Source organism: Puntigrus tetrazona, unplaced genomic scaffold (genome assembly GCF_018831695.1).
Source record: "Puntigrus tetrazona isolate hp1 unplaced genomic scaffold, ASM1883169v1 S000000657, whole genome shotgun sequence".
Taxonomy (NCBI): Eukaryota; Metazoa; Chordata; class Actinopteri; order Cypriniformes; family Cyprinidae; genus Puntigrus; species Puntigrus tetrazona.
The window spans coordinates 144,991-158,210 of NW_025048278.1; the positions used below are offsets into that span (position 1 = coordinate 144,991).

Consider the following 13,220-nt stretch of genomic DNA (forward strand, 5'->3'; position numbering starts at 1 on the left):
AGCATAAATGCAGCTCTATGGGAGGTATCTGAGGCAGCAGGAATAATGGATGACAAGTATGTTTGATATGAGATTACACGTCATGGAAAATGTGCACATCTCTGTGGGCTGCGTGTCATATTTGAATGTTTTATGACTACTACAGACTACACTCAATTAAGTTTCTTGTGCACCCCATGAGTTCCTTCATCTGATCTTTGAGAATATCCCCTCAGATTAAATTTGTTAAAAGTACATCTTGCAAAAACTATGTGCACTTTTTGGTGTGAATGAAATCCACAACTGCAATGACTCAATTCAGACATGAGTAAGACAAATTATTCTGTTTTAGAACACCTTAAGGCAGAAAGGCAGAGACCATAAGCGCACACACACACACACACACACACACACACACACACAGACACACACACTAAAAAAAACTAAATAAATTTGGGGAGGCTGAGAAGCAAGTAGACAAAAAACAGACAGTTTTAAATATTATGAATTCTGTGTGTTTATCTTGTTGTAGCAAAAACTTTTGAACACAGAAATGATTTTGAATGATTTAGTCTCTTTTCTTTTCTACAACTCCAAGTGAAAAACGCGACTATGCTGCTTCACATTTACGCGTATGTCAGAACAATACGTTAAAGCACCTTCTCTTTTTTTCTGACCAGGAAAATAAGAGGATCACTGTACAGAATACCATCATACATTCTTATATAATTTTTATACAAAAAAGTCATAGAAAGAATCATATACCAAGAGCCGTAACAAATTATGAACAATGGATGTTGCAAATCTAAAATGTGGCTTAAATGATTAGTTAAAAAAAAATAATACTACTAATACTAATAATAATAGAAAAAAAAAAGAAATAAAGAAAAATAAACTGTATTTGTGTTTATCCATGTCTTTCTGTATATAACTGTAACAGTAAAACATATTTAAAACCATATACAGTGACATAGTATCAGACAAACAAAAAGGCAATGCAACTGTTAGCTTTTCAGAAAATAGAAAAATAAAGATTTTTTCAAAATAAGAAAAATAGACATTGTATGTTATGATCCTTTGGGTAAAACTTCCTAGGAACACCAGATCTATAGTACACACTACAGTGTACTATAAAATGTAATAAAAATGTAATAGCCATTTTGATGTCTGAAATGCAATTTAACACAGAATTGGCTGGAGATTCATACACATAATAAGTCTAGATAATCAGTAAAACAAAATAATGTGTCATATTTAGGAACAAAATAAAGGAAAGGTCATAGAAACCTGACCTTACAAAATTCAATTCTGACTGAATGCTGCATCTTTACCCAGCCTCTTGCCCACCTGCCTCTGGAGCCCCCTGCTCAAAACAGTAACACTATTTTGTTATAAAGCCTTACACCTGCAATTATGTTTATGACTAAATTCCACTAAAATTTACAAAAAAATGCACTATAGATGTGTTCATAGGAAGTATCACCACATTTTGAAATGGTAAAATCGGAGATAATGACTGTACATGATTTATCCAGGACTTTAACATTTTCTTTTGTCATTTAATAATCACATAACCAACACTTTTCATCCGAATCAACTTGCACTGCACTAATAGCAAGAGAGTCCCCTTGGAGCAACCTGAGGTTAAGTGCCATCGCTCAAGGGCACAATGATGATAGAGGAGCTCAGTTTTTCCCCAGTTCATGATTCACCTCTGTGTGAAATCAAGCTTGCCACAACCATTTGGCACTAATAAAGGTTTCTACACAAAACTGTGATCCAGATCCTGACCTAAATGTCTTTCACGACATACGGTCTACCGTAACACTCTGACCTACATTTCAGGCTTAAGTCTTGAGGGGCCTGTTGTGTAAAGTACAAATCTATATGACCAACACTAACTAATCATACAGAGGGAATAGACTGATAGGTACAGTGTTAGAAAATGACCATTGAGGGGGCAATTACCATAATTAAAAATCATAAAACTGTAATCAAATATTATTTTGAAACTATGCTCCAAAGGCATAATCATACCCTTGGAATATGCTTGCAAAATGTAATCTAATCAGTTATTCACATAGTCACATAGCATGGTACTTTGTTACAGTGGTACCATATCCATACCATGTTGGTGTATCCTATTTTTATTTATTTTTTTGTGAGGGTAGATCAGAGGGATTTCAAGCCTCTTCCTGGTTGGGTGTGTAATATGTAGTAAATATTTGTTTGCATAAATAATATGTACCTCAGACAGATTGACTACTGTGTTGTATCAGTAGGCTACAAAGGGAAATTTGCAGCGATCTGATGAGATGGCAGTTAGCCTTCAAACTCTGAAACTAACAACAAATATGACAGATGCACTGATAAACTGAAAAAGAGGCACATAATGTCAAGAAACATCGCAGACAATTAGCAGATTAAGTTTGCAGGTTTAATTATAACAAAGAACTCTTCCTGAATTTTAAATTTGTATTTCTCCTCGGTGTAAAATGTGACAGACTGTACTGTATTCTTCAGCTGTTCAGGAAAAATGAGGGAGGAGGGTCAACACCAGAATAAACTTAAAAAAGTAAAAATGACAACAAAAGAAAAAGAACCTACAAAAATTCATTACATTTGCATTTCTTTTTTTTTCATTTCACCTGCTAAATTATGTAGTCCTGTCTCATGGGAACATTTGGTCCATTGTGATGCACATCCACTTAGCTGAAGAAAATCCTCTTGGCAAACTGCAATGCACAGTCGGATAAATTCTCTTTTATTCCCCCTGCTTTTCTGAGATACCCCCATATCCCTTGTTCTTGGGTATTTATTCATATCTGCTTTAATGTTTGAAGGCAACTGGAGATATCCTTCATCCAGCTCTCAATAAACAGGACCAGCCCTGGCCTCGGCTGCTTGCCTAGCTTGGACACAAACCTTTGAACTTCTTTGTGATCAAATGAACAGAAGGACAATATTGACATGGAAAATCATGCATTACACAGTCATGGCCACAGCTGAGGTGTCTTTTCATTACAGCCATTTTAGTCCTTCTTGACGTCATATGATGCAGCAAGTTTATATCCTTTTCACCAGTTTGGAGAATGAGTTTTTTTGTTTTTGTTGTTGGTGTTCTTTTTTGGCAGAGCTAATCCGATATCCCTGTCAGACTGTACTCTCCATGACCCACTCAGAGCTATCAAACGTTGCCTTATCCCCTTCCCCCTCACTCTCGTCGCACTGAAGGAGCATGCCGTTGACCGAGAGACTCCTCTTAGTCCAAATGTTACTGATGCGCCGTGGGTAACTAAGGCACTGCGAAGCACCAAAATCACCCATGTCAAACGAGTGGCTGCGCTTGGGCTTGTTTTCCGATGGCAGAATTACAAGCTTCCCAAGCTTGGAATCTCCCCGGCCAAGTAGAGGCTCCTTGTCAGTGGGCGGTCTCATGCCCATCGCCATGGTCCCCGAAGAAGACGGTCCTCCCGGATCTCTTGCGGGAACCCTCAGGTCCAGAGAAGCAAATGCCCCAAGCAGGTTATCCAGGTTTGGTCGTGCCTTAGTTGATGACTGCTTCCACCTATTGGGCAAGGTATTAGAATCCACATGTCGGTTGTAAGCCTCAACTTTCTCACTTCCAAGGGAGTCAGCTGAGGAGGATGATGAGGAAGAGATGCTGCTCTGCAAGGAGCCACACTTAAACTCCACCACTTCGTCTCGCATCACCACTACAGTCTTTGGAGTCTGCGGTGTAGGAGCACCGTTGTTTAAACGCTGTGTAGCCTGTGGTCTCCCATTGGTCTGGGAGTAGGTATTACTCACCGTCACCAACTTTGCAACCTGCAAGCCACTGTTAACTTTATAGCGTACCATAAGGATGACGATAAAGACCAACAAAGTGGCTACGATCACTCCACCGATCACCAAGATCATAGTTCCTCCTAAAAACTGACTGTGCAGCGATTGGCAGCGGGGGTACTCGTCACGTGTCTCGAACTGTACACAACCCACTATGTTCGTTGCAGTGAGTGTGGTGGCGGTGTCTTCCCAGATGGCCAACACGCATAGGTCATACTGCATCCCTGGCATCAGGTTGTTGACTAAGAAGGATTTGCTGATCGCTGGAATCATCCTGCATACAAGAAGACACAGACATTAACACTCAACAGAAGACTAATCATTAAGTAGATGCAGTAGATTGAAACAAGAGGTATATCATACTGAAGGTGGTTATTAAAATGCACATACTGATTGCTCATTGCTTTATTGTGATGCGCTGTGCGTTGGAAGAAAACAATCATTAATCCTTTTATTATGGTGAAAACTTAATTACTTGGAAAGCGCTGATCATATCAACCTTGAAAGTTCATTTAGATGAAATGATTTTGAAATGAGGTCTATTGTGCAGTCAGTGGAGCCAGAGAAAAAAAGCAGATGTTTTTGACTGACAGGAATCTATGTGGGGATTACGTAAATATTCCTATTTGAAAATGTACTTGATTCACATGCAACATTCTTCTCAACACTGAATCATTAAAACAGACAAAGCATTTTTTTTGTGAATGGTGTTTAAGTAAATATTGTTTTGGAAAGGGGTAACAAATAAATGAATACAATTTATTTTTTAGGCTTCTGAATTGGCTTAATAAAAATATATTTCCTTAAGCTTAATTCATGTAGTATTTCAGTACTCGACCTCCTAAATAGCACCTTGAGTACAGAGGGCATGTAATCACAAATGATCTTTTTTCTAACTGCATTAGCTTATCATTAGCTGGTACATTCTTTGCAGATACCTTGCTGTGGATGTAGACTGAGAATACTAATTAGAGTGCAATCATTTACCTAACTACCCTGCTCTGAGAAGGTTAAGTAGTTGAGAAGGAGCAAGAAAAGTGTCTGAGGCTATTTTCAGAATCTGGGAAAATACAAGACAAACTGTACAATTATGTGCATATATGGAGATATCTAACATTTTAGTATTAAAACCACAATTAATATTAAGAATAAATATATTGATGTATATTCTTCACTGGAGTTCAATGCAAAATAAGACATTAAAGCAGTACAACAAAACAAATCGTTATTTCGGGTCTGATCTTTTTCATTGAATTAGCTTTCAGTGATCTAGTTTTCAATTTCAGTGATCTAGTTGCAGCACTTGCCAACTGGTAGAGGTGCATTTGACAACTTACACAAAGACATTATATGAGTTCAGATGATTTGGGATTTAGTGCATAAGTCATATGGACAAATTTATTTAAAGTTAACACTGGGTTAGATGCAATACACATGGTTTAAATATTCTCACACATGTTACCTTGACCAAATATACAGTCTTTACTAGATACTATAGCAACATTATATAGTGAAAAAGGTTTTCTGAAGCATTTTGGCTCGTTACTTGGGCCGTCCCAACCATGCCTGCAATGTGTTCATTGTCAAATTCCAAAATCAGATTATTTGTTACAACGTGCCTCTCATCTGTTATAATGTACCCCACCTCCGGGAATATGGTCACATTTGATTTCCAATATTTGACGGCAAATAATAAAAATGTATATACTGTAATTTTGAAACAAAGAGACACATTTGTACTAAATAAGTGTGAAATGACTGTGGATAAAAATTTTTCCTCTGAACCCTATGTGGATTTACACAATTTGAGCGTTACTTTGTGCCCCACTCTCCCTTACATGGACAAGAAAGACAAGCATAGTATTAGACTTTGACTTGTTAAACAAAGAAAATTTCGATGTAAAAGGGCAATAAATTAAGACAAAAATTACACTTTTGGAGTGAGCAGGGAAAAATGTACTAGACAACTGATGTTTTTTTATCTTAATTTTTTATGTTAGATACATCCTTTACCACACTAAAACCACATCTAGCAGTGCAGCCTGACACATTGTCTACGGTAAGCCTCTATGCCACTCTAGTCCATTACTCATTCATAATTGCTTTCCCATCACAGGAGAAGACGCTACATTCAGTGGTGACAGCTTTACGAGAGAACCCAACCTTTTTCCACTCGAGCCTTAGTGATTGATTTTTTTTTCTTTGTTGTTGCCAGCATCCAGGTTAACACTGCTCTTCCAAGACAGGATGAAGAAAACAGATCTATGGATAATGCCACATGCAATTCATGAAGTCATTAAAGGTGTCATGAAGGAGTAATTTTTATGAGGATTTTATTAAGAGGTCATTGTGCTATAAAACATACTGCAATTTTCAGAACTCAAAACTTTCTTATTAGTCTAACAACAACTTATATTGAACTATATCTGCCAAAACCGCAGGTTGTGGAATGTTAGTGTGGCTAAACACTGCCTTCTGGTTAGCTAAGTCTGGAACATAGTAGGTAACTAACAAGGATGGTAACTGCAGGTCTACATAGAAACCAAGCGAAAGACTAACTTTATTTTTAGGAAAAATCCAAACCGATTTGCAGGATTTTCAGAAAGATTGAAACTAAAAGATAATGCTTTGACTATTATACTGAGTTGAATTATACATATGTGAATAAGTGCTCTTTGTTCACTATCTTTTAAAGGATACAGATTGTCAAACAAACACAACCACTAACCAATCATACCAGTGGGCGTTTATTTCAGATTCTACCTCCATGCCTCCATCTTCCATCCATTCTCCATGCTTATTCAAACTAAATGTTCCATAGTACACATATAACTCTAATGTTGCTAAATTATGTTTTTTATTATAATTATTATTACTATTATTATTATGTAAAGAAAATCTTGATAACATTATAAGTGGATCTTGGAGAACATATAAGTGGAGAATAAATAAGTAAATAAAGAAAATAAAGAAATGCATGAAAGAAAAAAGAAAGAAAGAAAGAAAGGCAGTTCATAGTCCCTTAAAGTAATAGAGAGGAACAGGGAAATTAACAGTCATACTCTTAGTCTTTGTAGATTATATGTTTTTCACTAGTCACGGAAAGCAGCCTAATGTGTATGTATAGCTTTTCATATTTAGGCAGTTTGGTAGGGGAATCCATCACTTTGATTATAACTGCTGCAGATCATGTGGAAGAAAGAAGTAAGAGAAATCAGCTGAAATTAAAATCGAAAGAATAAAGCATATTCTAAAAGCTCCTGTTGCCGCAGGCTTGTAATGGTGATGATCATGATGGTTGTATTATGCAAAGAAAAAAGCCTAGAGGTAATGGAGTTCCCTTTCAAAAGCTACTCTCCATGCTGCGCTGAATGCGCTAATGAGAACGTCTTTTGTTCGACCGGTTGTTGAAGCACGTGTGTCAAACACGCCAAAGTTTGGCTTATATAACCTCGGTCAGGTGACGTCCTACCTGATCATGAACACCTGGAGGTTATAAATAGATGTGACGCGGAAACATCCTCAGGTCTTTTGTCTTCAAGGACCGCATTGTGTGTGAATGTGTGTGTGAAAAAAAAAAATATATATAAAATATATAAAAGAGAAGAGAAGAAAAAAAAAAAAAAGATAATATGACGCATCAAGAAAGGAGATGCTTGCCTCCGTGCCAGAGGCAGCTCTCCGATGACGATCTCCATAATTTTTGTTTCGAGTGCTTGGGAAGAGCACGCGATCCTCGGGCTCGAGGGCGAGTGCGAGCACTGTGATCTGTTTTCACTCAAGGTGCTTCGCGCTCGCCTCGCCTTTTTTAAAGGAGGACCGAGTGGATCGCGTGCCGATCCGGCTGAGCCGCGTGAGACGGACCAGCCCCTTTCTCTCGCGCGCCGGATCGCGAAGCCCTCGCGTCCGTTTCTCTATCGCGCCCCAGCGCTTCTTCTGAACGGACCGAGGAGACTTCATCTCTTGCTTCTGGGAAGCAGAAAGTGCCACCACAGAGCGCTCCTCCCGCGACAATAAAGCGTACGAGGAGCTACTCGAGGTGGTAACTCATGCAGTCGAAAGATTACATCTAGACTGGCCCCAGGAGCGAGAGAACCCCAAGCGCTCGAAACTAGACGACAGATTTCTGTCGGGTGGCCGGGGAGGGCCTCAGCGACGGTCTCTCCTTCTTTGACGATCTCCACGAGGAGTTGGTGCGCTCGTGGAGTAAGCCTTATTCGTCCCGTGTCTTCGTGCCATCGACGTCGATGTATTCGACTATCGTGGATGCGAAGGCACGGGCTACTCGATGATGCCCCAGGTGGAAGAGACGCTTGCGGCTATCTCTCCCCTGGAACTTCATCGTCCCTAAAAAGACCGACCTCCCCACCAAGCCGTGCCGTATGACATCTTCGCTGGTGGGGAAAGCTTTCAGGCAGCGGGTCAGGCTGGTGCTTCCCTGCACACCATGGCGGTCCTGCAGGCGTACCAGGCTGATCTGCTGAAGGACTTGAGCACAGGCGGGTCCATAGATGAAGAGGCGTTTTTAGAGCTGCGCGCGAGCCACAGATCTGTCTCTCCGTGCGCGACCAAGCAGACGGCCCGTGCCATCGGCCCGTTCTATGGCTGCTATGGTGTCCACGGAGAGACATCTGTGGCTCAACCTCACGGGCATCAAGGACAAAGACCGCGCCATCCTCCTTGATGCCCCTGTCTCGCCTTCCGGCCTATTTGGCGACTCAGTTAATGCCGCCGCCACTAGGTTTCGGGAGGCGAAACGCTATGAGGAAGCGTTCGTGAGGTTTCTTCCCGCCGTGCTCAAGAGTCGGGACCGTCGGCCACCGGTCCCGACCAGGTCCGGTTCCTTTGAGGCGTGAGGCTCAGAGGACAGTGTGGCGCAGCCGAGCACCCCCTCGTAGAGACTGGGGTGCGGCTCGCCCGCTTCACAGTCCGCCTCAAGGAGACCGGACCTGCGGAGCATAATCTCCGCAAAGAAGAAGTCCTGATGCTGGTGCACTCAGCACCGTAGTGCCCTCCCGGGGAGGCGCGCGCAAAAATTCCAACAGAGAATAAATGCTCCTTCCCGGCACCCTCAGGAAGCCATTGTTCAATCTCCGCCGCCACTGGTGTTTCGGGAGCAACGGTTTCAACGAAACGTTGGATGTTCGGCGCGCCTCCTGCCACGCTTTCAGGACGCCAACATCTAACAACCCCCAACAAAACGGCGTGTCAAAATTAGTGCCCCTTTCAGAGAAGCTGGCAGCGTGGAAGCTTCTGCCAAATATCTCCCCATGGGTCCAAAAGACCATAGAAAGAGGCTACAGGATTCAGTTCGCATATCGTCCTCCGCGTTTCAACGGCGTGATTTTCACTTCCGTGAAACCGGAACGAGCGCATTTGTTGATACAGGAGTTGCAAACTCTGCTGGACAAAGGGGCCATAGAACGTGTTCCTCTACCAGACAGACAGTCAGGCTATTACAGCCGGTATTTTCTCGTTCCCAAGAAAGATGGGGGGCTGCGTCCGATTTTAGATCTTCGAGGATTGAACCATCACCTCAGAACATACAAGTTCAAGATGTTAACAATAAAAATGATTGTTTCTCAAATCCAACCGGGCGATTGGTTTGTGACAATCGATCTAAAGGACGCATATTTTCACATAGAAATATTGCCACAACACAGGAAGTTCCTGAGGTTCGCTTTCGGGGGCGAAGCTTACCAGTATCGGGTTCTTCCTTTTGGCCTAGCATTGTCACCCCGCACATACACAAAATGCATGGATGCAGCTCTGGCTCCTTTACGACTCCAGGGCATCCGCATTCTGAATTACATAGACGACTGGCTGATTCTGGCTCAGTCTCAAGAGCTTGCGCTTCGACATCGGGATGTCGTCCTAGCTCATCTCGGATCGCTGGGGTTGAGACTCAACGCCAAGAAAAGTGTTCTCTCCCCTGTTCAGAGGACAACATATTTGGGGGTCGTATGGGATTCGACCACGATGCAGGCACAGCTGTCTCCTGCACGCCTCGATTCCATTCTAAACACCCTAAAGAGCATCAAGCTAGGCCAGAAAATCACTCTTCATCACTTTCAGAGAGTTCTAGGTCTCATGGCAGCTGCTTCCACAGTGATACCTTTGGGCCTCCTGCACATGAGACCGTTTCAGTTGTGGCTCAGAGCCAGGGATTTCATCCAAGGGCCAATCCCCAGAGGCAAATAAGGGTTACGCGCCGAGGGCTTCGTGACCTATCTATGTGGTTCAGACCCCGGTTTCTGACCTTGGGTCCCACTCTAGGTCCGTGTTGTCGTCGCAAGATGCTAACGACAGACGCGTCCCTCACGGGTTGGGGAGCGGTCTTAGATGGCCGTCCAGCCCAAGGGATCTGGAGAGGTCATCTTCTCGAATGGCACATCAATTGCCTCGAAATGAAGGCTGTATTTCTGGCCCTGAAATACTTCCTCCAGCAGTTGAGAGGCTACCATGTCCTAGTGCGGGTGGACAACACGGCAGTAGTCTCTTACATAAATCGCCAGGGCGGACTGCGGTCGCGCCGCTTGAACGAGCTAGCGCGCAGCAGGTTCTGCTTTGGGCGCAGGACAAGTTCCTGTCCTCTCAGGCGATTTATATTCCCGGTCACATGAACAGGGGAGCAGACTTGCTGTCCAGACAAGCTGTGACACATGGGGAATGGAAAAATCCACCCCGAAGTAGTCAGTCAAATCTGGGAAAGGTTTTACGAAGCAGAGGTGGACCTCTTTGCTTCACAGGAGACAGCACAATGTCCCCTCTACTTCTCTCTGACTCATCCAGCTCCCTGGGTCTGGACGCGATGGCCCATGTGTGGCCCAGAGTGCGTCTTTACGCATTTCCTCCGATTGCTCTGCTCCCCGGAGTTCTAGCCAAGGTCCGTCAACAGGGGTCTCGCCTCTTACTCATAGCGCCCCGTTGGCCAACCAGAATATGGTTCTCAGATCTAATATCTCTCCTCGACGGCTCGCCGTGGGCGATTCCGGTGAGGAGGGACCTTCTCTCTCAGGCACAGGGGACAATATTTCATCCCCGTCCCGAGCTCTGGAATCTTCACGTCTGGCCCCTGAGAGGGACCAACTAAGTGATGCTGGCCTTTCAGCCAATGTAATAGAGACTATTCTTAGCGCTAGGGCTCCCTCCACTAGAAGAACATATGCCATGAAATGGCGCATCTTCGAAAGTTGGTGTAAAACACACCATGCAGACCCAGTTTACTGCCAGATTGTTTCAGTGCTAGAGTTTCTGCAAGAGAAAATGTCCTCAGGCACACATCCTAATACTCTCAGAACTTACGTGGCCGCCATTTCGGCTTGCCATGCTCTGATTGAAGGGGCTTCCGTAGGGAAACACCCTCTAGTTGTTCGCTTCATTCGAGGAGCTAAGAGGTTGAGGCCGCCCAGTAGGGCGACAGTTCCTTCATGGGATCTAGCTATAGTGCTTGAAGGCTTGGTGGACACCCCTTTTGAACCACTAGAGTCAGCGCCTGTCAGGTTTCTGACCCTAAAGATGGTTTTTCTAACAGCTATTACTTCTCTGAAGAGAATTGGGGATTTGCAGGCTCTGTCAGTCTCGCCATCCTGCCTAGATTTTGCCCCTGGGCTGGTAAAAGCTATTTTGCATCCTCACCCTAGTTATCTTCCGAAAGTTCCATTCTCGACTATAAATCCGGTCATCCTTGAAGCCTTCTGCTCTCCGCCATTCATGACACCGGAGCAGGAGAAACTTCACTTACTGTGTCCAGTCGTGCTCTCCAGATCTACGCCCACCGCACTAGCCAGTGGCGTAAGTCAGAGCAGCCAAGTATGCTATGGTGGCCGCAACCGGGGGGCGGCTGCCACTAGACAGACTATGTCACACTGGGTGAGAGATGCTATTGCCCTAGCCTATGAGGCGCATGGTCAAACTTCGCCTCTAGGAGTTAGAGCTCATTCAACCAGAGGGGTTGCATCGTCGATGGCTTTAGCAAGAGGCGCGCCCTTGCAGCAAGTCTGTGATGCGGCAGGTTGGTCCTCTCCGCACACATTTGTTAGATTTTATAGTTTGGATGTCCATGCTACTCCGGCTCGCATGTCCTTGAGTCGACATCCCAGAGTAATGTCTGAGACCTCTTCAGTGTTGCGCGCACACACTACACAACGCTGGGGGTCCAGACACTCCTAGTGCGGCGGCGTTGGTATTCTCGTTCCCATTAGCGCATTCAGCGCAGCATCGAGAGTAGCTTTTGAAAGGGAACGTCTCGGGTTACTTGACTGTAACCCTGTTCCTGAAAAAGCGGAACGAGATGCTGCGCCTCAATGCCGCACTGTGGGTGTGACTGGACGTCCTTTCAGACAAAAATTTGACCTGAGGATGTTTCCGCGTCACATCTATTTATAACCTCCAGGTGTTCATGATCAGGTAGGACGTCACCTGACCGAGGTTATATAAGCCAAACTTTGGCGTGTTTGACACACGTGCTTCAACAACCGGTCGAACAAAAGACGTTCTCATTAGCGCATTCAGCGCAGCATCTCGTTCCCGCTTTTTCAGGGAACAGGGTTACAGTCAAGTAACCCGAGACGATTTCTACACATTTTTTTTTCTTCACACAGAGAAAATGTTGTATTTGATTAAACGATTGAGAAATCAATCTTTCGACAGCGAACAAAATTGAATTTAAATTAATAATTCTTTTGAATAAATAACATTTATTCATTCATTTATTGTTTCAAAACATTGCATTTCAATATATTTTATATATTTTTAAGCATAAAATCAATAAAAAAACTTTTTGACAACTGCCAGTGCTCTACGTAGAGATTTCATCATCATCCAGTCTGGAATGACATAAAGAAACAGGCAGACAAAATCAAGAACTGTGACAATGTCTCTAAGATGCTTCAAGAAACATACTCGCAAAGCTATAGTAGTATTAAAAGGCTACAGACACTTACATAAAAAATGGTGTAAATTGAGGCTCATGTTACAAGAGCCTGTCCAACAAAAGACGACCCTGTAGGTCGTTTGTGCAACCTTTATTTACGTTTTAAAGTTACGTTTTAAAAAACAATCATAGTGCTGTTGCGTCTTTCATCATGAAATGACGTATGACTGTCATTACCAATCATAATGCGTGTTTATTTAAATGCAATGCTTTTTACACCAATCTCACGGTAATTCATGTTTATTTTATTCTCTGTGTGGAACTCTGGCTGGTGTCAGACTCCCTGTGCAAACAAAAATCTTACTGGATTATTACACTTAATGACAAAATGAATGTCTGGAAATGTAAACTCATATTTCCTACTTACATAATGCAGCAAATCTAGAAATAACTGACTTAAAATCATTTTTAGCTGGTGAAAATTCAAGTGTTCTCATAAATTTGGCCACCACTATACATC

The 13,220-nt window shown here is 43.0% G+C and overlaps 1 protein-coding gene across 1 annotated transcript in view; it reads right to left on the reverse strand.

Annotated features, from left to right (window-relative positions):
• Positions 1–471: 471 nt before the first annotated feature.
• Positions 472–13,220, reverse strand: part of LOC122334861 (leucine-rich repeat and fibronectin type-III domain-containing protein 2) — a 112,556-nt gene continuing 99,807 nt past the window's right edge. The window contains exon 5 of the mRNA XM_043232744.1: positions 472–4,099. Coding sequence (XP_043088679.1) covers positions 3,133–4,099 — 967 coding nt within the window. The 3' untranslated portion in view covers positions 472–3,132. The remainder of the gene's footprint in view (positions 4,100–13,220) is intronic.